This window comes from Ovis canadensis, chromosome 19, assembly GCF_042477335.2.
Source record: "Ovis canadensis isolate MfBH-ARS-UI-01 breed Bighorn chromosome 19, ARS-UI_OviCan_v2, whole genome shotgun sequence".
Classification (NCBI taxonomy): domain Eukaryota; kingdom Metazoa; phylum Chordata; class Mammalia; order Artiodactyla; family Bovidae; genus Ovis; species Ovis canadensis.
In genome coordinates this window covers 31,465,592-31,492,744 of record NC_091263.1, presented here as the reverse complement: position 1 = coordinate 31,492,744, position 27,153 = coordinate 31,465,592, and the positions used below count along the sequence as shown (strand labels likewise).

The 27,153-nt window shown below is 47.8% G+C and overlaps 2 protein-coding genes across 19 annotated transcripts in view; both read left to right on the top strand.

Annotated features, from left to right (window-relative positions):
* ARPC4 (actin related protein 2/3 complex subunit 4) overlaps positions 1-7,798 on the top strand; it is a 31,898-nt gene extending 24,100 nt beyond the window's left edge. For all 3 annotated transcript variants that reach the window (XM_069562020.1, XM_069562019.1, XM_069562018.1), the window contains exons 3-7: positions 617-735; positions 1,919-2,030; positions 3,326-3,421; positions 4,388-4,558; positions 6,883-7,798. In XM_069562020.1, coding sequence (XP_069418121.1) covers positions 3,362-3,421; positions 4,388-4,558; positions 6,883-6,888 — 237 coding nt within the window. In that variant the 5' untranslated portion in view covers positions 617-735; positions 1,919-2,030; positions 3,326-3,361 and the 3' untranslated portion in view covers positions 6,889-7,798. The remainder of the gene's footprint in view (positions 1-616; positions 736-1,918; positions 2,031-3,325; positions 3,422-4,387; positions 4,559-6,882) is intronic.
* Positions 7,799-9,202: 1,404 nt separating this feature from the next.
* Positions 9,203-27,153, top strand: part of TTLL3 (tubulin tyrosine ligase like 3) — a 28,869-nt gene continuing 10,918 nt past the window's right edge. For 4 of the 16 annotated variants that reach the window (XM_069561998.1, XM_069561996.1, XM_069561997.1 and 1 more), the window contains exons 1-11: positions 10,690-11,128; positions 11,288-11,379; positions 13,191-13,359; positions 13,495-13,592; positions 14,636-14,764; positions 15,482-15,596; positions 16,440-16,532; positions 17,734-17,929; positions 21,154-21,302; positions 24,657-24,900; positions 25,904-26,339. In XM_069561998.1, the coding sequence (XP_069418099.1) occupies positions 11,332-11,379; positions 13,191-13,359; positions 13,495-13,592; positions 14,636-14,764; positions 15,482-15,596; positions 16,440-16,532; positions 17,734-17,929; positions 21,154-21,302; positions 24,657-24,900; positions 25,904-26,339 (1,677 nt within the window). In that variant the 5' untranslated portion in view covers positions 10,690-11,128; positions 11,288-11,331. Of the gene's footprint in view, positions 9,345-10,667; positions 11,380-13,190; positions 13,360-13,494; positions 13,593-14,635; positions 14,765-15,481; positions 15,597-16,439; positions 16,533-17,733; positions 17,930-21,153; positions 21,303-24,656; positions 24,901-25,903; positions 26,340-27,153 lie in introns of those variants that run through there. The other 12 variants (XM_069562001.1, XM_069561994.1, XM_069561990.1 and 9 more) reach the window with 7 other exon arrangements.

Sequence of the window (27,153 nt, the reverse complement as noted above, 5' to 3'; positions counted from 1 at the left end):
CTAATCCTATTTCCATCTTCAAATCAAAACCAGTTTCTTCTGCAAATATGATTTGTAAATCTTAACTATTTCACATTTTATGCATTGTATCATAGTTACTGTCTGTCTCCCTGACCTGGTTGAACTATTTAAGGGTAGAAATGGTCTTGGTCATTGAATTCCCAACCCCTTGTGTGCCCTGGCACACTATAGATATATACATTTGTTGACTCAAAGCGCAGATTGAAGACAGTTATTCACCTGTGTGCCTGTAGACCAGAGTTTCTCAACTTCAGCACTATTTGGGGCTGAATAATTCTGTTGTACATTGTAAGCTATGTAGCAGTATCCCTGACTTCTGTCTATTCAATGCCAGTAACTCCTACCCAACCTCAGTTGTGAAAATGAAGAATGTCTTGCCATTGCCATATGTCCCCTGGTAGGCAAAACGGTCCCCTTTTGAGAACCACTGTTCTAGTCTTAAAATGAAAGACATCTTGAAGGCCTAGTCTGTTCTGTTCACTGCAGTGTCTGAGAGCCAAGGACCTCAGTACTGCCTGGCTCCTGTGTAGCTGGACTATGGGATCAGTGGAGTTTGTGAGACAGATTTTGATTGTCCCTTGGGGTTTTCCTCCAGACTGCCACTCTCCGCCCCTACCTGAGTGCCGTGAGGGCCACACTGCAGGCTGCCCTCTGCTTGGAGAATTTCTCCTCCCAGGTCGTGGAACGACACAACAAGCCGGAAGTAGAAGTCAGGTATGGGAGGAAAGGGGGTAGGGGGTGATGGATGTAGCACCCAGAGAGGACTGTTATCGGAGAGGGCCGTGAACTTCCATCCTGGAGTTGTCAGAACGACTACAATTCACATTTTTTGTCTTGCTGCCAGGTAAATGATGGTTCCCAATTTGAAGTTCAGAAAATTGGGTCTCAGTGGGTTGACAGGACAAAACTCAGGGGAGAAGCTACTCTGGAGCCAAGATTTGCTTGACACAAGTTGTGACTTTTCAACATAGGGCCATTTGGGAAATATCTCCCAAGGAGGTAGTGAACCCTCTAGCAATTTAAGGAGAAGACTTGAGAACTGAATTATCTGAGATGCCATCTCTGCTCTTCTCAAATTTGAAGATCAAGGATCCCTCCCCTCAAAAAACAAATAAACAACTGGACTCCCATCCCCTACTACAAATATTCTATACTTTGGATTATTTTATCTGATTTTTGTTTTGTAAAAAAGTTTTTCTTTTTCCCCTTTGATGTTTAATCTGGTACATATACAACTGAGATAAGGATTGTTACCACAGTAAATTGATACGATTTGAATGTAAGAAAGCTGACATCATGTTAAAATGTGCCCTGTTATGCTACTTAATGTATATGGTTTCCACTAGGCATTTTAAAGGATAATAGCTCACAGACACCACCAATACAATTAACTACCGTCTGAGGGATCCAGAGGCATCAAAATGGGAACTGAGTTGAGAGGGGTCATAATTTTGATTATTAAAGGAGGCCAAACTGTTTGATTTTAGCTTGTCCTTATCTCTAAGGCAGGCTCTCATTCCCTAAACAGTATATGGGTTTCCCTATAGTTATGAAAATAGGAGCTGTCATTTGTAAAGCTCCTACAATGTGCCAGCTCACTGTTACACACTTGACCCTTGTTGATCTGTTTCCAAATGAGGAAGTTGAAATTCCAACAGGGTAACTTGCCCAATGGAAGTAACAAAGGAGGCTGAATTTCAGAACCTTTCACCCTGACTCCAGAACCTGTGCTCTTTCTGCTGGAGAACATGCTCTCTGGCCCCCATCTTGGAGCACCCCTGCTTGTGAGTCTCATTCCTTGGACTCTGTGGTCCCAGATTGTGATTCTAGAACCTGCCATGGAGCCTCCCTGACCATTCTGTTCTTTTATAGTACCTCTGTCATTTTGTGTTCTCAGGAGTAGCAAAGAGCTCCTGCTACAACCCGTGACCATCAGCAGGAATGAAAAGGAAAAGGTTCTGATTGAAGGTTCCATCAACTCTGTCAGGGTCAGCATTGCTGTGAAACAGGTGAGCTCACCCCAGATCCCCTGCCTCCCCGGGGAGGCCAGGGATCCCCTATGTAAGAGGTCAACATGCCAGATTCAGGGTGCAAAGAAACCCAGGTTCTCTTTCCAGGAAATGATTTGCTAAACCTACCAGATCAGTAGAATAAAGGGAAATCAGCCTTCTCTCCTAGGCTTGCTCTGGATTAGACAGCAGGTAATGTAGCAGCCAGGGCTGTGGGCCAGTTTGGTGTCAGGTCATAAAACTCTTCCTAATGAGTGAAGAATAAGTTCAGTTCAGACAAACAAGTAGTAATGGTATCAGTTTGATAGCCATAAACTCCAAAAGTGAGATTTAGGGTAAGAAAATGAAGTGTAGTTTCATGTTTCTTCATTGTTTCACAAATGTCTGACATTCCCACTACCCCCATCGTTTCTTCCATGTTTATGGACCACTTGGCTACTTCTTTACTTAATATTTTCTTTCAATTAACTTTTTTTTTTTACTTAAATTTACCATAAAAAGAAAAACAATATGCCTTGCCAAATTGAGGACAACACTAAAATACAAGCACATTGAAAATAAAGCAGAGTTAAGACTTTTGCCTCCAGAAAGCTCTATCCCTAGTGCCTGCTCTTTGTTAAAAGGGGAGATGAATAAATATTGGGGGCTGTTAAGGTCTTGCCAGCCCGTTATACAAAATTCTTTCATCAGAAATGTTGAGAGTTCATTCGGGAAAAACTTTGGGAATTGTTTGATGTTCATTGTTACTAAAGTGGAGACCATCTAAGGTTATCTGATATACTTCATAGTGTGTATCACTGACTGGAAGATGTAGCATTAGTGAAATGAGACTGGAAAGGGCAGATTTGAATCTAGATATGGATTCTGGAAGGATTGGATAAAAGATTGGGGCTTGCCAGGACTTCCCTAGTGGTTCAGTGGTTAAGATTCTGGGCTTCTACTACAGGGGACTTGGGTTTGATCCCTGGTCTGGGAACTAAGATCCTGCATGCCACACGATGTAGCCAAAATGTGTTTTTAAGTTAAAAAAAAATAAGATTTGGGTTTGTCAGAGTTACCTTTCTGGAATGGGTAAAGGCAAGATCATGATAATGCCCCATTAAGTTGGAGGGCTCTCATGTAGTGGACCTTCCTTTTAGCTGGCAACCAGTTATTCGTGATTCAGACTTCAATACCCAACCCCAGTGCCTCCAGCGAGCATGGGGGAATTTGGGCTCCGAAGACCAGGCTACAAATTTCTGTTGGCCTTTAGGGAATGACTTTAGGGAAACACATTTCTTCTTTGTTCTTACCAGGCTGATGAAATCGAGAAGATTCTGTGTCACAAGTTCATGCGCTTCATGATGATGCGAGCAGAGAACTTCTTTATCCTCCGAAGGAAACCAGTGGAGGTGTGTGATCCATGTGTTGGTAATACCCAGAATTCCACTACTGAGTCCACTGTCAGTGGCCTGGGATTGTTTCTAAAACTGGGATTGCTTGCTCCCCACGCTGTAGGGCACCCACAGCCTGAGTTGAGAGTTGGTCTTCATTTCGGCTAGAGTAAGAATAAGGGGAATCAGCTTATAGGAGGTTGAGTCTGTCTCAGCTGTGGAAAAGGCCAAAAAAGATGAGGTGCATTGCTCACCTTCCCAGAGCCTATAGTGTAGTGGCAGAAAGGGCATGATGAATCAGAATTCTAAACTTTGCCACCAATTGAGTCAGTCTCTCAAGGCCACAGTTGATATGGGGTCACTTGTTGCCTGACTTTGTACTTGAGCTCTCACTACAGATTCTCTGCCTGCTCAACTCCCTGCCGGTCAGTGACTAAGCAACTACCATGCAGAGCAGCGGACACCATTGTCAGACACATTAGTTGTTGGCCAAACTCACCCTCATCCTGAGCTAAAATCTCTCCTGTTCCTAGATCTAACCTCCAGGGCCACTAAGAATAAATAAAATTGCTCTTCTACACACAGTCTGAAAAAGTGAAAAACCATAGTTAAAAACCTCAATACCTCCTTCTCCCACAGCATCTTCATTTCTCTCTGGACTAAATGTTCCTGTTGTTTGATGAGATTCTTCTATAACAAGATTTAAAGTCCTTTCACTCTCCCTTGATTCATTCTGAACACAACTGTTTATACCACAGAGAGTCTGCCAGACAAAATTCTCAATTGGGATCAGTTGACCCACCTGTTAGTTCCTTGGAACCAGCATACACACCGCCACCAGAGCAGATGGGCTGCTGCCTGAAGGGTGTGTCACTTGGGAGAAGGTCAGCTGGAAGCATGTGGCTGAGTGACATAGAGGGCTGGCCAGTGAAGTTCCCCAGGATGTTGATTCTCTCTCTCCTCTCCACTGTCTTTCTTCCCTAGGGGTATGACATCAGCTTTCTGATCACCAACTTCCACACAGAGCAGATGTATAAGCACAAGTTGGTGGACTTTGTGATCCACTTCATGGAGGAAATTGACAAAGAAATTAGTGAGATGAAGCTGTCTGTCAATGCCCGTGCACGCATTGTGGCTGAGGAGTTCCTAAAAAATGTAAGTGGAGTGGCCTTCTTGGTTTCCTTTCAGAAGTAGAAAGACCTAAATAAAGGTTGTGCTGAGAACTTAGCATCTGTTGGGGAAATGGTGCCAACTGTGCGTAAATATTTTCTGAGGCCTCTAGGAACTCTGGTGGGCAGCAGGTCAGCCCCATGCCTTGGTGTGGGAAGGGCCTGAGGTTCATCTTGGAGAGCTATAGAGCATCTCCAGGGCCCTGGGCAGTGCCTCTCTTAGTCGTTCACTTCTACGTCTCAGAATATATAGAGTCCTTCCGTGTATCTAGTTCCATTCCCGAGTGAGTCACGTTAAAGCCACATGTGAATTTTCTGGGAATATAGGGCGGTTAATCATAGTGTAATTCCACTTCTCAAACAGTCGAATAGTTTCCTTCAGCGTCTGTTTCTCAGGCTTAAAGTCACGATTTCTTGACTCTGTTTTCCATCATTTTCATGGCTTAAGTCCTACAGATCCCTCTTCAGTTGTTTGTGCCTTCCTGACAGAAAGCACTGCCGCCCTCTGAGGAGGACAGATTGTTTACATTGGTGAACTGATGACACAGTTCTTTTTTAGACATTCACAGCGTGCCGCCTTTTTTTTTTTCTTCTTTTTCCAAACAGTCTTTGGTTTGTTGACATGTTCCACTCAGAATTGACTATGATCCCTAGATGGTAGAATTAGTGTTTACTCCTACCAGTGCATACAGGTCCAGCCCAGAAGGAGCTCAGGCTCCTAAAAATGGAAATTAAACCCACTTCCCCTGGGCTTTAATTATACTGAGGGCAGCCAGTATATAGAGTAGCTGTGCTGTGCACCCAGGGGAGCACGCTTGTTCAGGTCACAGAGATGGTGGAGTCAGACCACCTTTGCATCTGGGTCCACTGCCTCCTCAGGCATCTTACAGAACTTCTTGACTAAGCCTCAAGTTTCCTCGACCCTGAAATGAGACCGTTAATTAATATATACCTTTTCAGTGTAGTTGAACATTAAATGAGGAAATGTGTATAAAGCATATCACTTGGTATATAGTAAACTCTCCCTGTTTTATAGCACAAAGGTTATGTGGCCAGGGCACGGGGAGGCCTCTAAATTCAACTGAAGAAAATGAAAAATAGTTTTTGTCCCAATTTAGTATTTGGTTCATTCATTCAGTAGTCATTTAGTTGTTACACTAATTGCATTTCTATAGTAATACAGCTGAAAAAGCACATATGAGTATCTCAGGGGAAAAAAAAAAAAAAGACTTCCCGTGTGGTCCACTGGTTAAGACCCTGCACTTCCAATGCAGGGGCACAGGTTCCAGCCCTGATCAGGGAACCAAGATTGCACATGCTGCATGGCACTGCCAAAAGAAACATCCAAAAAGCCAAGTATTTGGCAATATCTCATTTAACACCTAAAACAATCTTTGAATCTTTATCTTCATTTCATGGATGTATCAGCCAGGCTCTCGAAGTTGTCACATATTTCAAGTGCCTCAGCCAGTAAGTAAATGAAGGAGCCAGGACTCAGTTAGTTTGTCTGACTCAAAAATCTGAGATAGTATCATGGCATCTGGCAGGGATGACACAGTCAGGTGCATGGAAGGCTCAGGCCATTATGTTCATGAGTGAGGTGGGTTGTGTGCGGACCTAGGGATCACATGCCTTACCCTAGGTGGGTCACCACTGCACAGCCCCAGCCCTGTGGCTTCATCAAAAGAATCTCAGTGTGCAGTGTCTTCTGTGTTTTTAAGGTTGTCTAATTCATATTCATAGCAACTAGTTCATAATCTTTGAAACACTGTGAGCCAGACAGTGCTCGTCTTTGGGCTGAGTTCAGCAAGTGGGCCAGTAGTCCACAGTGTCTGGTCTGTAAAATGTCCAGGGCGGGTCTGGGCACTATGGGGGATATTTGAGGGCACAAAGCATGTCCAGGGCCTATCCTGCTTGGCAGACCCCTCAGAGGTTGACGCAAAGCACCAGCTCCTGGGTCCCTTTCTGAATCCCCAGGCATTTGCACATGAGCCCCCATTTCTACAGAAGGCAACCTCAGTTCAGCAAGCAAGGTACTGTGACAAGGCTTTTTGGCTGTCTCCATGGCAAAGCCAAGGGGAGCTGTGGAAGAGCCCGTAATTTTTTTGCCTTGTCTAATGCTAAGTTTTACGGCCAGTGCCTGCTGATTTGGGAGCAACTAGCGCATGTCCACGGGGTGTCCTGAGACCCAGTCCTGCCCCACAGAAATGTGAGTATAGCTACAGCTCACAGATCAGCCCCTCTCCCCAGAACAGGCCTGCCAGGATACAGTAATAACTATCATTCTCCGCCTCTTGGTTCTCTTAACAGTTTTAAACCACCTGGCTGGATCTCGTGGCCTTCCCCCTCAGGATCCCCCGTGTCTCTGTGAAGTCGTCCTGGAGTTAACTTCCCAGAGCAGCAGCGACGACGGCAGTGGCGGCAGCAGCGGCGGCAGCAGCGGAGGGGAGCTGGGTCAGGGTGGGCATTAGATGCGGGAGGGGGGTGGTGTGCTTGCTCGCTGGGCCACAAAGCAGCAATGGACCTGCCCCGAGGCCTCATGTGCCTGGTCAGGCTGGCTTCTGATGTTCAGTCCCCTGAGCCGGGACAGATTTTTTTTTTTAACGTCTTGAAACTTAAAACTCTGTGCTTGTAGGAGACTGTAACCTTTTTGTCTTTTTTTTTTTTTAAAAAAAACAATCTCCACCTCCAGTGGCTGTGACTGGTCCCAGTGATTGTACCTTATTGGTCGCTGTGGGTCTGGGCGGGCCTGGAGCCAAAAGGCGACTACTGTTCCTCCCTGGAGCCATCCCAGGTGGGGAGGGAGGGGGGTTTCAGACTTGTGTTCCTCTCCCTCATCCTCCTATCTCCTGAGGCTCAGTAGAAGCGGTGGGGACCCTCTACCAGCTTCCTGAGCCCTGCCTGCAGTTGACCACCCAGCACTGGTTGGGGACAAGGGCTGAACTGGTGGCCACCAGCCACACCTAGGAGCTGGGGCCTGGAAGCTGGCAGCCTTCAGCCTCGGGCCGCTTCGTGCCCTCCCAACTGGGAGGGGTCGCTGTTTCGCCTTGTCTGTCAGTGCAGTGCCTGTGCTAGAGGTGGAGAGGTGAGTCCTCCAGAGCGTCCCTGCCAGGGCCTCCTGCCTGCTCTGGCTCCTCTGCTCCCTCGCTCGCTGTACCTTTTCTTATTCTGGTGGATCCTCCCTCCCCTAATTAAAGTCTCTTTTTGCCCCTCTGGGGCTGCATGAGGTCTCTGCTCTGTGTGTATATGTGATAAAAGGAGGTGGAGCTGTTCCTTAAGACCATGTGGCAGGCACTTGGGCCTGGGGGTCCCCACCAGAGACAGCCTTGTGATTGGCCTCTGACAGTAGCCCTGCTGCTGCTGCTGCTAAGTCGCTTCAGTTGTGTCTGACTCTGGGCGACCCCATAGACGGCAGCCCACCAGGCACCCCCGTCCCTGGGATTCTCCAGGCAAGAATACTGGAGTGGGTTGCCATTTCCTTCTCCAATGCATGAAAGTGAAAAGTGAAAGTGAAGTCGCTCAGTCATGCCCGACTCTTTGCGACCCCGTGGACTGAAGCCTACCAGGCTCCTCTGTCCATGGGATTTTCCAGGCAAGAGTACTGGAGTGGGGTACCATTGCCTTCTCCGAGTAGCCCTGCTGGAGGGCCCTAACCCGAGAGACCCATTATAGTCCAGGTTCCACCCATTTCTGAAACTGCTCTCTACCTGTATAGAGCTTTGACCCTTTTCACATAGTGAGCTCATATGGGCTAGAATGTAACAGAAATAATCCCATTTCATGGCTAAGAAACCCGAGGTATCATGAGATAGAGCAGCTTGCCCCAAATCTCCCAGCTAGTGAGCAAGAGGGTGCAATTCAGATGTAAGACATCAGCCTCTACCTATGCTATGATACTGATCACTAGCCACATGTGGCTATGTAAATTATTACAGTTAAAAAGTTTCAAATTTATTGCCTCAGTCCCACCAGTGCTCAACACTTACATGCTACTAATGCCTATCACATCACATGGTCATAGATAAAACATTTCCATCATTGCAGAAAATTCTGTTGGACAGGATTAAACCCTCTTAATGACACCTTGAAGTGAAGTAAAAAAAAAACTTACATTTGGGTCCTATTATTATGAATTTGAGCAAATTATTTACATTCTGTGCCTCAGTTTCTTAATCTATAAAGTGGAGATAATGTCAGTCTGACACAGTACCTGCCATTACAAGTAGTGAATAAACAATGACTGATCTTTCCACCAGCCCAGTATCCAAGCTGTTGGTAACTTCCGTTGTGCTGGTTGTTGGGGGGTGACATTATCCCTGTCTCAGAGAGACTTGGGGGCCAGTGGAAGTGTTGCATATGTAAATAAAGAGGTGCATTGAAGTGTTTCACGCTCACTAATGGAAGTCAGTGGGAGCCCACAGCGGGGTGTCTTTATGAAAGAGGAGGCCAAGAAAAGTTTGAGAAGGGTTGGGCTTTGCTGAGTTTTGAAGAGTCTTCCATATGGCCAAAAGGGGTCTCTTGAAACAGGACAAGGTACTGTTTAAAGGAGGGGTTGGGGGTGGGGACAACTTGGGCTGCTACCATCCCCTTTATGACATTACCTCTGTGACCTCCCCCTCCTGTCTTGCAGAATTAGGTGTGCCCTTCTGTGGGGCACACGGCCGTAGCCTAGCTTTGCAGTGATTGTTGCTCACGTGAAGGTGCGGTGAGGCTGGACATCCAGTAGAGTATGGCAGCTGCTCACTCAACCCTCACAGGACAGCAATGCCTGGGTGAGCCAGCCAGAATTCTAATTTGTCGTGGATCCATCCCCCAGGGTTCAGAGCTAAAACTAAATTTGCTGGCTGATCAGAACAGACTGGATGGTCTCCAATCAGCCAGTCCTCTCCTGAAGGCATACCTTTTGGGAAGCCCAGTCATCAGCCGCAGGGTTGAGAAGGGTGATCTTAGTGGTTGGGGTTGACTAGGGAGGTCTGTGGAGGACGCACCTTCACTTGTATGAGCCAATGTATCAGTGACTGACAGAGCTGGGTTCCTGGAATCTGCTTGAGAGGGCATTGCTAGAGTTTGCCTCTCACACTGTCCATTTGGTACTTGCATGACTGATAGGCAACCCTTATGAGTGATGATACGGACTTGTGTTTAATAGCGTTTCTGTTTAAGAGTGGGGCTTTGGAGTCAGACCTGGGTTCCAGGGCTCTGCTATGCGATTTAAAGCAAATAATTTAACATCTTGGAACCTTATTTGTCTCACCTGTGACATTTGAGGGTGTAAGTTTTCATACTACCTCCAAAAAGTTTGCCTAGTCTTGTCTTGAGGGCTGTTGCATAACTTGTTTTTTTGGTAGATTGAAACGATACTTATTTTCTATTTCCAAGTGCTGTCTTTTTTTCGAGGCGGGGGGAGGGGTGGGGTGGGGGTGGGGTGGGCTCTGGGAGTTCTGCCCTTTTATTTTCCCCATAATACTGTCCTGGCTTTCAAATCTACCCCCAAGGACCTTACCCAAGCTCCAACTGCCAGGAGCTGCAGATCTGGTCAGCTTCCTTTTAGTTCCCCCAGAAAAGTTCTTACCCTTTCAGGGCTGTTGCAGAGGCTCCTCTCCCTGGAATGCTGTTCCTCCCTTGGCCAACTCCTCACTTGCATTCAGTAGGTTTCAGTTTAAATGTCACCCCTTCAGAGAGGACATCATTGACCACTTTAACGCATAAAACACCTGTTATTCCTCTGTTGCTTGCTTTTTGTTTCCCCTCCACCGGGCAGTAAGCGCCATGAAATCAGGGACCATCTGTAGCTTGTTCTGATCCCCAGCACCTAGCCTACTACTAGCACGTGGTCTTCGCTGAATACTGTGGAATAACTGAAGCCCCAGGAAGCGCTGGATAAGGAATCAGGGCCCTATTAGAAACTGTCAGGGCAGCCCGTGCTCTATGCTTCCAGCTTCAGTGCCCCATTCATGACGGGTCTAGGGCAGGCAAGGCCCCGAGTTTGGCCCCGCTGGAAGTAGACCCCCCGAACCACCACCCGAGGCCTGATTGTGCGTTTCTAAGGCGACAAAAAACAGAGGGCGGGGCCTCAGAACGGAGGGTTCAGCTCTGGCCCCCGCAGGGCGCTCCCGCGAGACGCGGCTGCGCGCGGAGGGGAGGCGGGCTCTGGGGCTCCGGGAATGCGCGCGCGCGCGCGGCGAGGGTCTTATGTAGGGGCCCACGGCAGCGCTGCTCCTGAGGGCGGGGGAGTTGGGGGCCACACAGCCGGACTCCACCTCCTGGTACCGCCAGGAGGGTGGCCCAGTGTGCAGCTGGCCGCGGAAGCCGCAGCCGCTCGAGTGCCGCGCAATTTTCCCCGCCCCATGGCCCAGGGCGCGCCACTCAGAGTTCCGGCTTCCAGAGAAGGGTCCGGCGCACGGCCAAGACTGGGTCTGCAGCCCAGCCTCAGCGCGCCGGCTAAACTGCGCCCTCCAGCCCTCGACCCACGACAGCCACGCCCAGGGCGCCGAGGATCCCCGCCCCCCTGGGCCCTCGCTTACCCCGGCCCAGGAGGACGCCCCGCCCCAGGACGGTGAGGCCACTTGCGGCTCGCCCCTCCTGGCCCAAGGCTGTCTTGGGGCGGACGTGAGAATCCGGGGAACCGGAGAAGAGCGGTAGAGGATAGGCATCGCGATGCAGGGTGGAGAGAGAAGGGGTGCCTACCCCACCCCCACTCCGCATCTTTCTGCAGGTTCTCTTGTCCTTTGGCGAGGATTCTCCAAGGCGTCTCAACACATGGGCCGGCTCAGAAACGCCAAGATCCACGTGGAGAGAGCTGTCAAGGTCGGAGGGGGTTGGGGGAAGGGCTAGAAAAGGCCTGGAGGGTGGCTCACCCTGCCTCCTTGCACTATATTCTCCCCTCCTTAGAAAATAAAGAAAAAACCTTGATCCCAGGCCTGTCTTCAGATATTTCTCCAGTTTTCAACACCCCGTTCACAACCAAAATTCTTGGCAGAATTCAACTTCTTTATCTGGGTTTCAGTCAGCCCCCACCACTCTGGGTCCCTGTCCTTCACCACTCTCATCAGGAACCTCTCTAGTTAAGGTCACTGGTGACCGCTAAGGAGCCAGATCCACCAATCAGTCCCTTTTCTGTCCTGACCTTGGTTTGGCACCTTGCGTCATTCTGCACCAACACACCTTTCCTCTTGGCCGTCTGCACACTCCTGCTTTTCCTTTCTCCCTCCCAGGCAGCTACTTTTCGGTTGATTCTGAAGACTTCTCAGGACATTCTTGTTTCCCTGGATCCCTCTCTACACTTGTCTCCTTGGCTGTGAGTTCAATCCATCCTGCGCCCTTTTCATTCCCTCTCCAGCCCAGCCTGGCCTCTGACTGCACCGCTCTGTGGATCCAGTCCCTCACTTGACATCTCCATCGAGGGAACATCAAAGCATTTCAAACCCATGTCTTAAACCATACTTGTCTTTTTCCTGCCCAGACCCATTATTCTCCCTGCTCTTTGGTCTTTTCCATCTCCCAGTTGCTTGAGCCAGGAAATTTGATCTTTCTGTTCCCTCACCCACACATCTAATCCTAATAGCACAACTAGTCTCTATTTCCAAAAGGAATGTCAACTCCCACCTTGTTCCCATCTCTGCTGGAGGCACCTAGAGAAACCACAACAGCCTTCTCACTAGTCTCCTTTCTTCCATCCTTGCCTTCTGTTTTCCATAGGACAACAAGCCACACTTAACAGCCTCCAACCACGTCACTCCCTCCCTTCACTTTATTGCTTCACACTGCTCTTAATATAAAATCCAAGTTCATTCCACCACCGTCAGTGCCTTGCACACACCTCTTAGGAGGTCTCCCTGCATTTTCCACACTCCATATACCATGGCTCCCTTCCAGTTCCTTCTGACCCCTCCAGCCTCAAGACCTTTGCACGTGCTTTTCCCTCTGCCTTAACTGCCATTTGCCCAGCTCTGTACATTTCTGGCTCCTTCTCAGCTTCCCTTGACTGATTCTCTAGATCCCCATTAAAATCCTATTTCTTGAGCTTCCCAGCCTGGATGTTAATTCCTGCTCTTTCACTTAACCACTGGGTGGCCAAGCTACTCAGTGTCTCGATGCCTCTGTTTCATAACCAGTTAAGTAGAGATTGGTTGCATGCGGGTGCTCAGCTATGTCTGACTCTTTTGTGACCCCATGGACTGTAGCCAGCCAGGCTCCTCTGTCCATGGGATTCCCAGGCAAGAATACTGGGAGTGGGTTGCCATTTCCTCCTCTAGGAGGTCTTCTCAACCCAAGGTTTGAACCCATGTCTCTAGCGTCTCCTGCATTGGCAGGCAGATTCTTAACCACTGCACCACCTTGGAATCCCCAAGTGGGGATAATAGTGTCTATTAAAAATACACATTGTTGTTAGTAGTAATGTATTTAAGTGCTTAACACAGTAAACGCTCAATATATAGTTGCTATTATGATTATTACTATGCAGATTATTTTTCTACTTTTTTATAGCCTGTCTCTCCTACTAGAATATATAAATTTCATGAAGGCAGAGACCATAGCTGTCTGGCTCACCATTATCTCCCCTGTGACCAGCACTTAGGCTATACTTACTGAAAAAGTATTCTTCTGTCACCTTATAGCAGAAGAAGATCTTTATGATCCAAGGTCGCTACCCTGTGATCCGTTGCCTCTTGCGCCAAAGGGGCTGGGTAGAGAAGAAGATGGTTCATCACTTGGGTACCTCTTTGCCACAACCACATAAGGATCTGGACAGCTCAGTAATGGGTGACAGTGACACGACGGAGGAAGGTGAGAAATCCCTCCCTTCCCACAAGCTGCCTGAGTCCCTTTTCTTTGTTTCCCACTGTCCCAGGGTTGAGGCTTTGATGTGGGGCTGAGGGGCGGGGACTGGGGCCTTCCCACACCTGGGCTCTACATCTACAGAGGATGAAGATGAGGAGGAGGCATTCCGGCCACCACAGCTGTTTGACTTTGATGAGTTATTGGAATTTGACGACCTACATGGGAAACACGCTCTGATGGTGAGGACCCAGGGAGCTGGATAGGGGGCTGCTTCTTTCAAGAGAAAGCACTAGAGTCCAGCTTGGTGACCCCAGACAAGCCATTTTCTAAATCTTAGTTTCCCTATCTGCAGTAAAAACGATCGGTTCTCTAAAGCCTAGGTAGGCCAGTGGAGTGGTGAGTGACACAGATGAAGCTGGCCTGGGATCAGGACTCTTTGCCAGGTTGTATCAGAAGCTGGCACAATCTCCACACCTGGTAATTCCCCTTTCCAAATAAAACCCCATAGTTCATCTTCCTCCATCCTTGGCAAGTGAAGGTTAGAAGGAAGGACTTAAAAATTTTTGAAAAAGGCTGATATGTTGGGGAGGATGTGTGTGTTGAGATCAAGACAATTGGCTTTGAATCTTCATACCACCACTTTCTGAGTTGAACTATGCCAAACTGCCATTATTGTCTCTCAGGTGAGGTTGAGGACTGGCAGTTCCACATGGCCCAACATTGTGAACCTGGGACAAGTCCCTGAGCCTCAGTTCCCTCATCTGTGAAATGGGGATAATGGTAGCACCTACCACATAGGGTTATGGTGAGGATCAAATGAATTGACATGGAAAGCTTAAGCACAAGCCCTGGCACATGGTGTTACTGGTTATCAGTAATCCTTCTTCCCAGAGTTCTAGGAAGGATGGGGAGAAGTGGAGCTCACGAGAAAACCTTTGTCACATGCTCTGTGACCATCAGCTTAGAGTCACTGCCCTGCCACTAAGTCACTAATGACCAAGACCCAGAACAAGGTGTGGCATTCAGCTGTGGGCTTTAGTCACAGCCTAGGGGCACCTGGTTGAAAGAGCTGCAAGCCTGCCTGCTCTCTGCTCACCAGCATGTGCCCCAAAGGGAAGAGATGTCTTTTCTTAACTTACAAAAAGATGACATGTGAGCTAGAGGACCCCTTGGAAAGATATTTTCCCTCCATTCACCCACCTTGCTCAGCATGGCGGGGAGAAGCTTCCTCAGACCTCGTGGTGCCCACATCAACCTTCCCTGTCTCCTCCCCTCTCCCCAGTCACGTATGGTTCGGAACGAGATCCCCTACTTCATCTGGACTACTCGTCGGGACATCCTGGACTGTCGCTTCCTCTCCAAGGATCAGATGATAAACCACTATGCTCGGGCAGGCTCCTTTACCACAAAGGTGAGCTCTTCAGAGTGCAGGCATGGCAACTGCCAACCGCCCCCCCCCAGCTCTTGGGCTGGCAGTCCCTTTTTCTGCTCTCCTTGTCAGTGAGAGTTCTCAGGAGGTGGGGAGGTACGTGATTCAGTGGGATTTGGACACACCTGGGTTCAAATCCAACCTGTGCAGCATGTCGGGCACATATAGACATGGTGACTAAAATAGACTCCAGGAGCCAAATGGGCTCTGGAGTAAGAACAAACACCATAGCCAATGATTGTGAGCAGGAGGACCCTTCTCTCCTAAGCAGAGACTGTCTGGCTATTGGTTCTATTATATCTTGTCTTGGTTAACTGACTTCACCTCTCTGAGCCTCAGGCTCCTCTTCTTTAAGTGAGAATTCCAGTAAGACCTATCCTCTAGGGTTACGGCAAGAATGATAGGCTTTATAATTGGGACCTGCTGCTCTATTATTAGTGTGGACTGGGAAGGATTCCTCAAAGAGGCAGGTTTTTAAGGATCCAAAGGGTGCCTTGGAAGGATGCAGGGCATTCTGGACAGAGGGAGCCACATGAGCAGCACGTGGAGGTGAACATGAGCCTAGCAAGTGGGGCAGAGGCTCTGAGCCTGTCCACGCAGCATCCCCTTGAGCTCTCTGGGTGGGTGCCCAGTGTGGAGAGTCCCTTGGAGGCCCCCTGGGCAAGTCCCACCCGGCCCCCTAAGCGGCTGACTCCATAGGTGGGTCTGTGTCTCAATCTCCGGAATTTGCCATGGTTCGATGAGGCTGATGCTGACTCCTTCTTCCCGCGCTGCTACCGCCTGGGGGCTGAGGATGACAAAAAGGCCTTCATAGGTAAGGAGATACCAGCCCCATGCCTAGCCCCTCAAGCCAAAGGAGGAGGGCTAAAGCCCTGGCTGGTGTTGGAGAGCAAAGGGCCTCTCTCATGCCCTCATGTGTCCCAGCAGATTTCCGTCTCTATCCCCAACCCTCATCTTTCCCTTATGTGCCTCTCTTAATGAGGCCCCTACCTTGGTCACCCCAGACCTCCAGAAGAGCTGACGTAGTTTATCTTATTTTCTAGAGCAGGTTCTAAAAGTTGGTCACCTAGTTGAGTTTGGAATCCAGAATAAGTTCCAACCCCCTGTCAGATTCCACTGACTAGATCGGGTTCCAAGTCTAGTTCCAAGAAAAGTTTCTAGACTTTGGGGCTCACAGACAAAGTAGGCTCCAACTCCAGCACACGCTCTAAATTCAGGTCAGAATTTGGATCCACATTAGATGCTAGGTTTAAATTAGTCTCCAAATCATTTATAGATTTGGGGCCAAAGTCTGGTTCTCAGACTAGAATAAGTATTAAAAGTGGATCAGGACATTGTAAATCAACTATACTTCAAATTAAAAAAATAGAAAATCACACACATGCACAATTTAAAAAAAAAAAGTGGATCAGGAACAGAGGAGGAGAAATCAGACAGCAGAACCAAGCAAGATTCTGAAGGTGGAATATGAGCCAAGTCAGGTCAGATTCTGGGGCTCGTTCCACAGTTGAAACAGAAGCCAGGTTCTAAGTGAGGTAGAGCCAGAAACGGTAGTCAGGTTCCGGATCCAGAGTGGGACAGGTCATGATCAGGTTCCGGAACCAGAACAGGCCTGGAGCCTAGGGGCTGAGGAGGGTATCCCCTGCCCCGGGAGCAGAGGACTTCTGGCTGACAGCTGCCCGCAACGTTCTCAAGCTGGTGGTAAAGTGCGAGTGGAAGTCAAACTCTGTCGATGAAGGAGAGGCCCCAAGTAAGTACTGTGGTCACTTCTGCTCCCCTAACCATTGATCCTCCCACCCAGCACACCTCACCCATCTGTCATGGTATTTTTCTCATCCGTCTGCCCACCCCTTCCTACCCACTCTTCCATACATCTCCCCTTCTCTCTGTCCACAGTCTGTTCATCCATCTGCTTACCTACTTACCCACCCATCTCACATTCACCTACCCATCCACCCATCCACCCATTCATCCTTCCCCCGACTGTCAATCTGTTCATTCACCTACTTTTGTCAACTCCACACTGCCTATCCATCCACTCCACCTTGCTGCCTATCTACCTACTTATGCTTCCACAGACCCGCCTCCCCATCCATGTACTTCTTTTCCATCCTGCCATCCACCACTTAATCTATCTTCTGGCCCATCCACTCATCATTCTTCTGTCACGCCCACCCACTTACCCACATGTCTTCCTATCTGTTTGTTAATTGGCCTACTGCCTCGCTCAGTCCTCTGATGGGCCTGGCATGTGGCAGAGTGCTCTAGAGAGGACAGACTTAAGAGGACATGGTCCATCCCTGCCTGTGGGGAGCTCAGATCTGTGAGGAGAGGCAGCAGTAAAACCATGTAGTTTCATGTGGTCTGAGGACCCCTCGTGCCATGTGAAGGGGGACCCAGAGAGTCTCTCCCTACTTGTTGGCTCAACCAGTTGCTGGCCCTTTCCCTTTCTGGACTTAGCTCCTACCTCAGAGCTTCCATCCTGTATCCCAGAGTCCTATCAGCCAGAGTTCCCAGAATTCTTCAGGGATTTGGTGAAATGAGAGGCAGCTCTGCTGTGAGCAGAAAGTCCCTGGCTCTTCCAGAGGGAGACCTCCCCATGGCTGTCTCCTGGGTGTGTCAGGAGCAGGGGCTCAAGGGGCCTCAGGTGTGTCAGAGCTCCCAAGCACAGAGAGGCTGCAGGTGTTTCTGCTGGGACTCTAGGTCCTGAGATGCTTTGGGGACATTTAGGGTGGAGCCCAAATGAATGACAGGTCCTGCACAGTGAGGGGCAAGGACGCACACTGAGGCCACAGGTGAATTTAGAACAAAGCCCCAGGTGAGTGGCAGGTCCCACAGCAGTAGGGGCTGCAGGTGTATTTCAGGTGAAGTCACGGGTGACAGGCCTTGGGGCAGTGGGAGCGGTGGAGTGTGGGATAGTGACAGCCCCCACCTCTACCCCATCTTTTCAGGAGACAAGAAGCCAAAGAAACAGGAGAAGAAGCCAGTGTTGGTGTCCCCAGAGTTTGTGGATGAGGCTCTGTGTGCCTGCGAGGAGCACCTTAACAACCTGGCACATATGGACATCGACAAGGATGTGGAGGCCCCGCTCCACCTGAGCCCTGAGGGCTGGTCCCTCTTTCTCCAGCGCTACTACCAAGTGGTCCAGTGAGTGCCTCTGCAGCCCGGGCCATGGGGCGTGCTCTCGGGCAGCTTTCATGCTCCCAGCTGAGGGTCAGGGACAGAAGCTCTCTGTCGAATGCCCACCGCCCCCAGCTTCTCCCCAGTCTCGCCGTTTTCATTCGCCCTACTATTCTCCTCCAGAACCCTCAGGAGTTCTCACTGGCTTCATATTAGGGTCCAAACTACTCTTCCCCAGATGTCGGTGTAGCATAGTCACTAAAATCATGGCCTGTGCTGTCAGACAGATCTGAGTTCAAGTTCTGCTTTGCTCTTTCCAAGCTCTGTGACCTTGGGAATCTCACTAACCTATCTGATCTTTGCTTTTCTCAAATGCAGAATAGGTTTGAAAATAATGTTCTGCCTCAAAGGTGGGATTAGACAGGATAATTTTTATGATGTGCTCAGCACTAACTCATAGTATTCATTCACAAAGTAAGACTCTGTTAAGTCATTTAGATTTTATCCTGGAAACCAGCATTTTGCAAAGCCTATTATATAGCATGGTAGTTCTATATGCTGAAATGGAGTTTATGAAAAAAGGGTTTTGTAGTCAGTCACATCTGGAAAACACTGGGTTGAACAAAGTTAAAATAGGTTTCCTTGATGTAGGACTTTTCAGAAGATGGTGTCAACTCCCAAGAGGGACAGAGTGTGCAGTGTATCCTGTACTTATGTGACCCCAGCCCCCTGCCCCAAGAATGCTTAGTGGTTGTATTTGCAGGACACATTTTGGGGAAGGGTTCTTGAGCAGAGGAAAGGAGTATTGAGATGGGCCTGGGCCTGTTGTAGGGAGATGCTGTTCAGTACAGTGTGCAGGAAAAACTGGCAGGAAGAGGGCCTGAAGGCAAGAAAACACTCAGCATTTACTGAGCCCTTCCTATGTGCCAGGCATTGTGCCAGACCCCAGAAATGAAGCAAAATCCGTGCCCTCAGGAGCAGACAGCTCAAGGTGGGAGACTTGGAGCAAGTCAGGGGGAGGGCTAAAGGCCTCAGGTGGCGTGGTGTTAGAATAGAAAGGAACAGACAGATTTAATGATTGATAGGGGAGACTGAAGAACTAGTAAATGAACTTTGAAACCCACATCATTGATGAATAATTCATTTGTATCTTTTTTTAAACATTAGAGAATGAAAACCAGGGGATCCCATACTTTCCCCTTAGCTGCCAGAAAACATAAAGCTGCCCTTCTGAAATTAAGAATCACTGGGGGACTTCCCTGGTGATCTGGTGGCTAAGACTCCAAGCTCCTGATACAGGGGGCCATGGTTCAGCCCCTGGTTAGGGAACTAGATTCCACATGCTGCCGCTAAAAGAGCTCACATGCCACAGTGAAAGCTAGTAAAACCGAGTACAGCCAGATAAATTTAAAATATTAAAAAAAGGAAAAAAGAATTGTCAGGACTGAGTTATAAGAGTCGGTGGAAATCATGTCAGTCCTTTGCATTTCTGGATGTGGGGCAAGTCGAGGGCTGAAGGAACCTCTCAAAAACAGGATTAGGAAATTTCCCTGGTCATCCAGTGGTTAAAACTCTGCTTCCAGTGCATGGGGTGCAGGTTCAATCCTTGCTCGGGGAACTAAGATCCTACATGATACATGAAGCAGTCAAAAAAAAAGTTAATTAAAAAAATCAGGATTACATAAAATATTACCTCATGTAACATTGCACTGAATTGTTAGATTATTAACATTAATTAAGTCAATATTTATTGCTACTTCTCAGCTTTTAAAAACAAATCCACAACTCACCAGCCAGGCTTTTTTTTTTTTTCCCATCCCCTGACCACCAGGTCCACTTTCCACAGAACTACTGGGGTTTTTTTTCACTAAATATAAAGTCATCCTGTCGTGTTGAATATGCTTTTTCAAATTGCATGTGTCCCTGCCACTGCCATGTGACACTTTCCTGGGCCAGATCACAGATTTGCTCAGTATATTCTTTATGGCCATGGCCACAGAAACGTTTCCAGCAAACCTTGTGGAAATAGAAGAGCCAGGATTCATGTGTGAAAAGGAGGCCTTGCCAAGACCCCTCCATCTGATTGTCCTTGTTCCCAGCACTGCCCAGCTGCCACTGCTATGCCAGCCTTAGTAACAGAGATAAGTTCTCTGTGGCTGGAGACATCCAAGAGGCTCCAGCCTCTTTAACATCCGAGAGATGTTAAAAGAGAGGTTACTATCTAGCGGAGGCTTCCTTCCTGTTCAGTCAAAAGAAAAGAAATGGAGAGTTTGGCTGAGGCTGCCACCTGGGATATTTTGTGACTTGGTTTAGTTGAGGACATTTCATGTCATGTAGGGATCAGGTTCCTCTTTGTCCCTGAACTCTATCCATACAGCCCAGTCGCTGCCAGAGACTTCCTTATCCAATCATTCATTCATTTAACAAACTTCTAGGGAGAACCTAATAAGTGCTGGGGTACTACTTGGGGACAGGAGTATAACAGAGAATAACAACTATAGAAAGTATTCCTGGTCTCATGGAGCTTGCATTCCAGTGAGCAGAGACAGGCAATGACCAAATAAGTGTAGGTGTCAGGTGGTAAGTGACGGGAAGAGAAATCTAGGAGATGTATGATATAGTTGTGCAAGAAAAGAATTAGATGAGGAAGGGGCCTGCCTATCCACCAGTGTTAGGTTAAAGATTAAGAGAGGAGTGAACCGCCAAAAACACTTGTGGATGAAAGATTCAGGCAGGCTAGAGTTTGCGTCCTGGCTCAGCCTCTTAACTCAGTGTGTGGCCTTGGGCACATCATTTAACCCTGCAAGCTTCAGTTTATACTTCTCTAAGATGGGATCAATAACATCTCCCTAAAGATGGATTAGTGATAATGTATGTAAAGCCCTTGGCACAGTGCCTGGCATGTAGAGGTGTCTCATCATTTGATGCTGGTGTGATTAAATTCTGCCAAAGAGCAGTTTTAATATAATAGAGAGAGAGGTGGTGGCAGAAGGTGGAGTATTGGAGTGGGAGGGGTTACGGTAGGTAGAAGTCCCATTCCAGCAGTTGGGGACGATGCCCTGGGCAGGGTGGATCTGGGGCACAGCCTGAGGGTGGGGGTGGAGGATTGGGAGAGCCCTGTCTGGGTCTCAAGGGGAAGGGTGTGACCAAAGCTGGTGGGACCATGGCCAGGGGGCTTGTGTCTCCCCTTGCCTTGTTCACCAGGATGCCCCCAGGCCCAGCCCTGTCCAAGTCCCATCATCTCCCCACAGCGAGGGGGCAGAACTCAGGTACCTCGACACTCAGGTCCAGCGCTGTGAGGACATCCTGCAGCAGCTGCGGGCTGTGGTGCCCCAGATGGACATGGAAGGAGATCGCAACATCTGGATCGTGAAGCCGGGAGCCAAGTCCCGTGGACGAGGTGGGGGTCTGCCCCTGCTACCTGTACCAGCACCCTACACCCTCCCCAACCAGAGGCTTGGGAGGTTAATAGTACAGCCTCTGTTGGAGCCAAACTGCCTAGGTTCGAATCCCAGCTCTTCTACTGATGAGCTGTGTGACCTTGAGGAAGTCATATCACCTCTTTGAACCTCAGTTCCCTCATCTGTGAGAGTTGATGATAATACCTCCTATGAGGCCAGGATTAAATGAGGTAGTGCATGTACTGCTCAGCACGGTGCCAGGCACAGTAGCCACCCCATGAATGTTGGCTGCTGTGATGATGATAGGGCTTCCCTGGCAGCTCAGCAGTAAAGAATCCGCCTGCCAATTCAGGAGATATGGGTTCAGTCCTTGGGTTGGGGAAATCTGCTGGAGAGGGAAGTGGCAACCCACTCCAGTATTCTTGCCTGGGAAATCCCATGGACAGAAAAGCCTGGCGGGCTACAGTCCATGGCTTCACAAAAGAGTTCGGACATGACTTAGCACCTAAACAACATGATGATACCAGCGCCTCCTCTCCTGCCCTGAGAGTTTAGGTTAATGCTTTAGGCAGGCCTGGTGGTACTCACTGCAGTTACTTGCTGTCTAAGGGCTCTCCGATTTGACTTATGCATCCTTGTGAGGTGTAGAACAGTGGTTAAGGGTGTGGATGCTGAGAGCCAGACTTCCTTGGTTCAAACCCAAGCTCTGCTCCCTAATATTTGAAAGACCTGGGACAGGTCAGTTAACCTCTTCTGTGCCTCATTTTCATCCTTGGTGAAATGAAGCCAATAATACCTACCCAAGAGGATTACATGAGTACAATATGGAAAGTGCTTTGATCCTATACTTTTAGAGTAACTGCTATGTAAGTGCTATAATTTTTAGCCACTATTTTGACTGCTCAGCATGAATGGAATTTGAACAGGGCACCCAGCAGGCTGGGATGGTGCATCAGCCCAGCCTTTAAAAGATCGTTAAGGACTTCTAAGATGTAAAAAACAGATTTTTGGCAGCGGATCACCCCACATACTGCCCTTGGGAGAATTTGTTCATGTCCTAGTGAAGCTGTCGCAGCTTCACACACTGTGGGACACTCTCAGGATGTCTCTCTAAAACTAGCATCATAGTCTTTTCTTCTTCTACCTTGGAAATTGTTTTGTTGGTCTTTTCCAGGTTTGAAAATACATATTTGTTATTAAAACAAGACCAGACAGTACAGAAACGTGGAAGAAACTAAGGGCACCTTTGATTTCACTGAGATAACTACTGTTTACCTTGTGGTGTGTTTCTATACTCTCGTCTATGCGTGTTGGGTGTATATGTGTTTTATTCTAAATAAGAGCATACTGCGTAGCTTCCTTTTTTCATTATCTATCTTTTCATATCAGTGAGTATTACTTCCTGGTTTTCACCTTTATTTTTTCTTAATAGATCCTAGAGGTCACTCCATTTCCATACATCTAGATCTGCTTCCCCCTGCCCCCCATTTTTAGTTTATTGTTAGAGTCACTTTCAAACATAAACAAAAGCAAAGAGAACAGTACAGTGAGTTCCAGTGTATTTCAACATTTCCTCTCCATTTTTAGTAAAACTTAATTGAAATATGTATACAGTCCCCTTCACTGACAAGGGCACACATTGTGAATATACAACTCAGTGAATTGTCACATAGGGAACACGCTCGTGGAAACAGCATCCAGATTACAAAGTAAAACATTACCTTTACCCTAGAGGGCCCTGTGCTACCTCCTGGTCTCTGCCTCCCTGCAGTGGAAGCCCTTATTCTGACATACAATACCATAGATTAGTGTTGCCTGTTTTTGAATTTTATATAAAAGTACAGTATATACTTTCCGACCTCATTCTGTCTTACAGCTGCACAGTCTAATCTTGTTTATATGTACTCTCATGGTTTTACTTAATCCTTTTCTGATGGATATTTAGATGGCCATCAGTTTTTTCCCTATTTATTTGATTATTTATTGGTTAATTGCTGTTAGCAACACTGATGAATATCTTGTGCACATATCTTTCCATTTATAGTAGTTTTTCCACTTATTTCTTTAGGATAAATTTCTAAAAGTGAAATTGCTGGGTCAGAGGTCATGAACAGTCTCAATCTGTGGCTACACAAGTCATCATCATATTGGGAATATTAGTCATCAGTCTGGGCTTTTGGGAAAGAATCTGGCCTGGGAACCAAGCATAAGTTGTTCTGTGCCATTGGCAGGCAGTCAGACTGTTTGGAGGACCAAGCAGTGAAGAAATAAGATTGATTTTTGAGTGTAGGTGTCTGTCTGCAGTGTGATTCTCACTGTAGACCCTTGAACAGCATGAATGAACTGCATGAATGGGTCCACATGTAAGCAGATCCTTTCACTTTGTACCTACTTTAGTACTGCATGACCTATGGTTGAACCTGTGGATGCAGAACCATGGATACAGAGGACCTACTGTAAAGTTATACAGTAATTTTCAACTGTTCAGAGGGTTGGCACTCCTAATCCCTGCATTGTTCAGCTGTATTTATCAGCATTAAAACGCCTTAATTAGCGTAAGATGCTTAACTTCACTTGTTATAAAACAGATAAAATTAAGAGATACCACTCTACCTAGGAGAATGGCAAAAATAAATCATCAACAGTGTCGGTAGTATGTGGGCAAACACACAATCTCATACACTCTTACTCGGAGTGCAAGTTGGTAGAACATCTTTGTTCTGTAAAGTGAAAAAATGTACATACCCTTTTAGCCAACAAATCTATAATGAGAGATGTTTTTCACAGGTGACTCATAATGATGATGAGTTAACATTTACTGAATGCTCACCAAGTGCCAGGCACTGTTCCAGTTCCTTAGGATGTTTAAATGCATAGAATGCTATGCAACTGAGGCACACACAGACTCTGCCATAACTTGGGTGCCCATCCATAGGACCTGGAAGCAGCACCTGGCTTCTTTGGATCAGGAGATGTGTGTTGTTGTTGTTGTTGTTTTTAAATTGTGTACCCTTTTGTACTGCCTGCTTTTTGCCTCTGCTCTTTTATATTCTGTTATTATGAAAAACTAATCAAAGTCATATATGTATATGGTTTTAAAAAGACCCAATACTGTTTAAATTTTTATATGTACATATATTCCTTTCCATCATCAAAATTGGTTAATTAAAAAAAAAAATATCCTTGGCAGATTCTCAGCTTTCCCAAAGAGAACATGGAGAAAGGCAGACTTACCCACTCGGGCCTGTCAGTCCTTAGGGAATGTGAGCTTAGGATGAACTGTTCATAATCCCCTAGCCCATCTCCCAGCCGAAGCCTGGCCTGATCCCTAACCAGCCCTGTTTTCCCCTTAGGTATCATGTGCATGGACCACCTGGAGGAAATGCTGAAGCTGGTGGACTGCAACCCCATGATGATGAAGGACGGCAAGTGGGTGGTGCAGAAGTATATCGAGCGGCCCTTGCTCATCTTTGGCACCAAATTTGATCTGAGGCAGTGGTTCCTGGTGACCGACTGGAACCCACTTACTGTGTGGTTCTACCGTGACAGCTACATCCGCTTCTCCACACAGCCCTTCTCCCTGAAGAACCTGGACAAGTGAGCACCCCCTACCCTCAGCCCCCTCAGTCCCATGAGCTCCTAATCTAATCTGGGAGCTGGCAAGGAACAGTGCTTCCAGTGCAGTGCTGGGCTCCAAACACAGCCTCTGCAGGCAGGCAGGCCCATCCATCCACCCAGCAGATGCCTACAGCACGTGTACCCTGAGCCATTCACCATTCTAGGCGCTTGGGACACAGTAGTGAATGAAACAAACCCAGCCCTCAAGAGTTCACATTCCAGCAGGGAAAAACAGACAAGCCGTGAACATAACCAGTAAAATCATCAATGGGTTAAAAGGCGATATGTGTTATGAGAGAAAAGATGTAGAGCAGAGTAAAGGGGGATCCGGAGAAACAGAGAGGCAGCATTCACCTGGGGGTGAGAGGAAGCCTGTGGAGCCCTGGATTCAAATTCCTGTTTTGCAGCTTCCAAGCTCTGTGACTTGGGTCAAGTGGAACCCTGTTTAAGCATCAGTCACCACCATCTGTAGAATGGAGTCAGTGACACGGAGCTCAGAGCTGTTGGTTAACTGAATGCTTGCATGCGATGAACGCCAAGCACTTCATGTATATTATCTCAGACGTTCATGAAAACCTGGCCAAGTGGGTACTGTTACTACCCCATCTTTTACATGTTGAAAGAAGCATGCAGGTTAAATGAATTATGTAGGATTTTACCAGTCAGCAATGAAGCCAGGACTTGAGTGCATGTCTTGGTGATTACAGGCCCTGTACTCTGAGCTACCTTCTTCCAGGCACTGGGAGAGTTAACTGTGACACGGTCACAAAGCACTTGGCACTGTGGCCCCATATTTAGTACCCTCAGAGAGGGCCTGAGCACAGACTGGCAGTGGCCCTAAAAGATGATGATGAGGATTTTGCCAACTCAAGCTGCACAGTTTGGTGTGGGCAGGACTGGTTCCGGGGTTTGCCTGCCCTCCCCATGTTGGGGTGGGTGGGGTGAAGGGAGCCAGCCCTCAGCTTCCTGCTCTCTGTCCCAGCTCTGTGCACCTGTGCAACAACTCCATCCAGAAGCACCTGGAGAATTCATGCCACCGGCACCCACTGCTGCCTGCAGACAACATGTGGTCAAGCCAGAAATTCCAGGCCCACCTGCAGGAGACGGGGGCCCCGAACGCCTGGTCCACTGTCATCGTGCCCGGCATGAAGGCCGCAGTGATCCACGCCCTGCAGACCTCCCAGGACACTGTGCAATGTCGGAAGGCCAGCTTCGAGCTCTACGGTGCTGACTTTGTGTTCGGTGAGGACTTCCAGCCCTGGCTGATTGAGATCAATGCCAGCCCCACCATGGCACCCTCCACAGCTGTCACCGCCAGGCTCTGTGCCGGTGTGCAGGCAGACACCCTGCGTGTGGTCATCGACCGGCGACTGGACCGCAACTGTGACACGGGGGCCTTCGAGCTCATCTACAAGCAGGTGAGGTGGCCAGGCCCAGGCGGGACCCAGGGAGGCCTCCCTGTAGTAAAGCTCAGGGCTCTGCAGTCACACAAACCCAGTTTAGGTCCTGGTCTTGCTGCAGTGACTGGGTACAGCCACTCCACCCTCTTGAGCCCCCATTTCCCTGTCTGTAAGATGGTCATGCTGTTACCATCTTTTTCCTGGGGTTTGGGGGATGAAATGAGTCAGTGTGTTGGATAATACTTCTAGAGGCTGGTAGCATACTGTTACAAGCATAGACTCTGAAGCCTCCCTGGATTCAAATCCCTGCTCAAATGAATAACTTCCTCTTCTATGAGGTTCCAGTAAAACAGCAGCCCTCAAAATTATAGAAGCTCTACTGTTACAAAAGGCCTTGCAGGTCTGTCTTTTCACTCAAAATGTGTTCAAGACTGAATCTTGAGACCTATAGGTATACTCTTGGGATGCTTAAAAGATGTGTAGCTGCCTTAAAGGGCCTAATAGGCATGGCTTGGATTTCTCTGAAGTTTTCTGTTTGTTTTTGTGTGTGTGTCTTTTTAGATATCATTGACATACAACATTTTTAGTTTTAGATGTACAACATAAACAGTATTTACGAATTGTGAAAAGATCACCACCATAGGTCTAGTTAACATATATCAAACAGTTTCAAGAATTTTTTTCTTGCATGAGAACTTTTAAGATCTACTTTCTCAGCAACTTTCAAATATACAAACATTATTTCAAACATTATTAACTATAGTCATGATTCTATACATGACTTATATATTTGTAACTGCAAGTTTGTAATTTTTTATTCCCTTCAACCCAT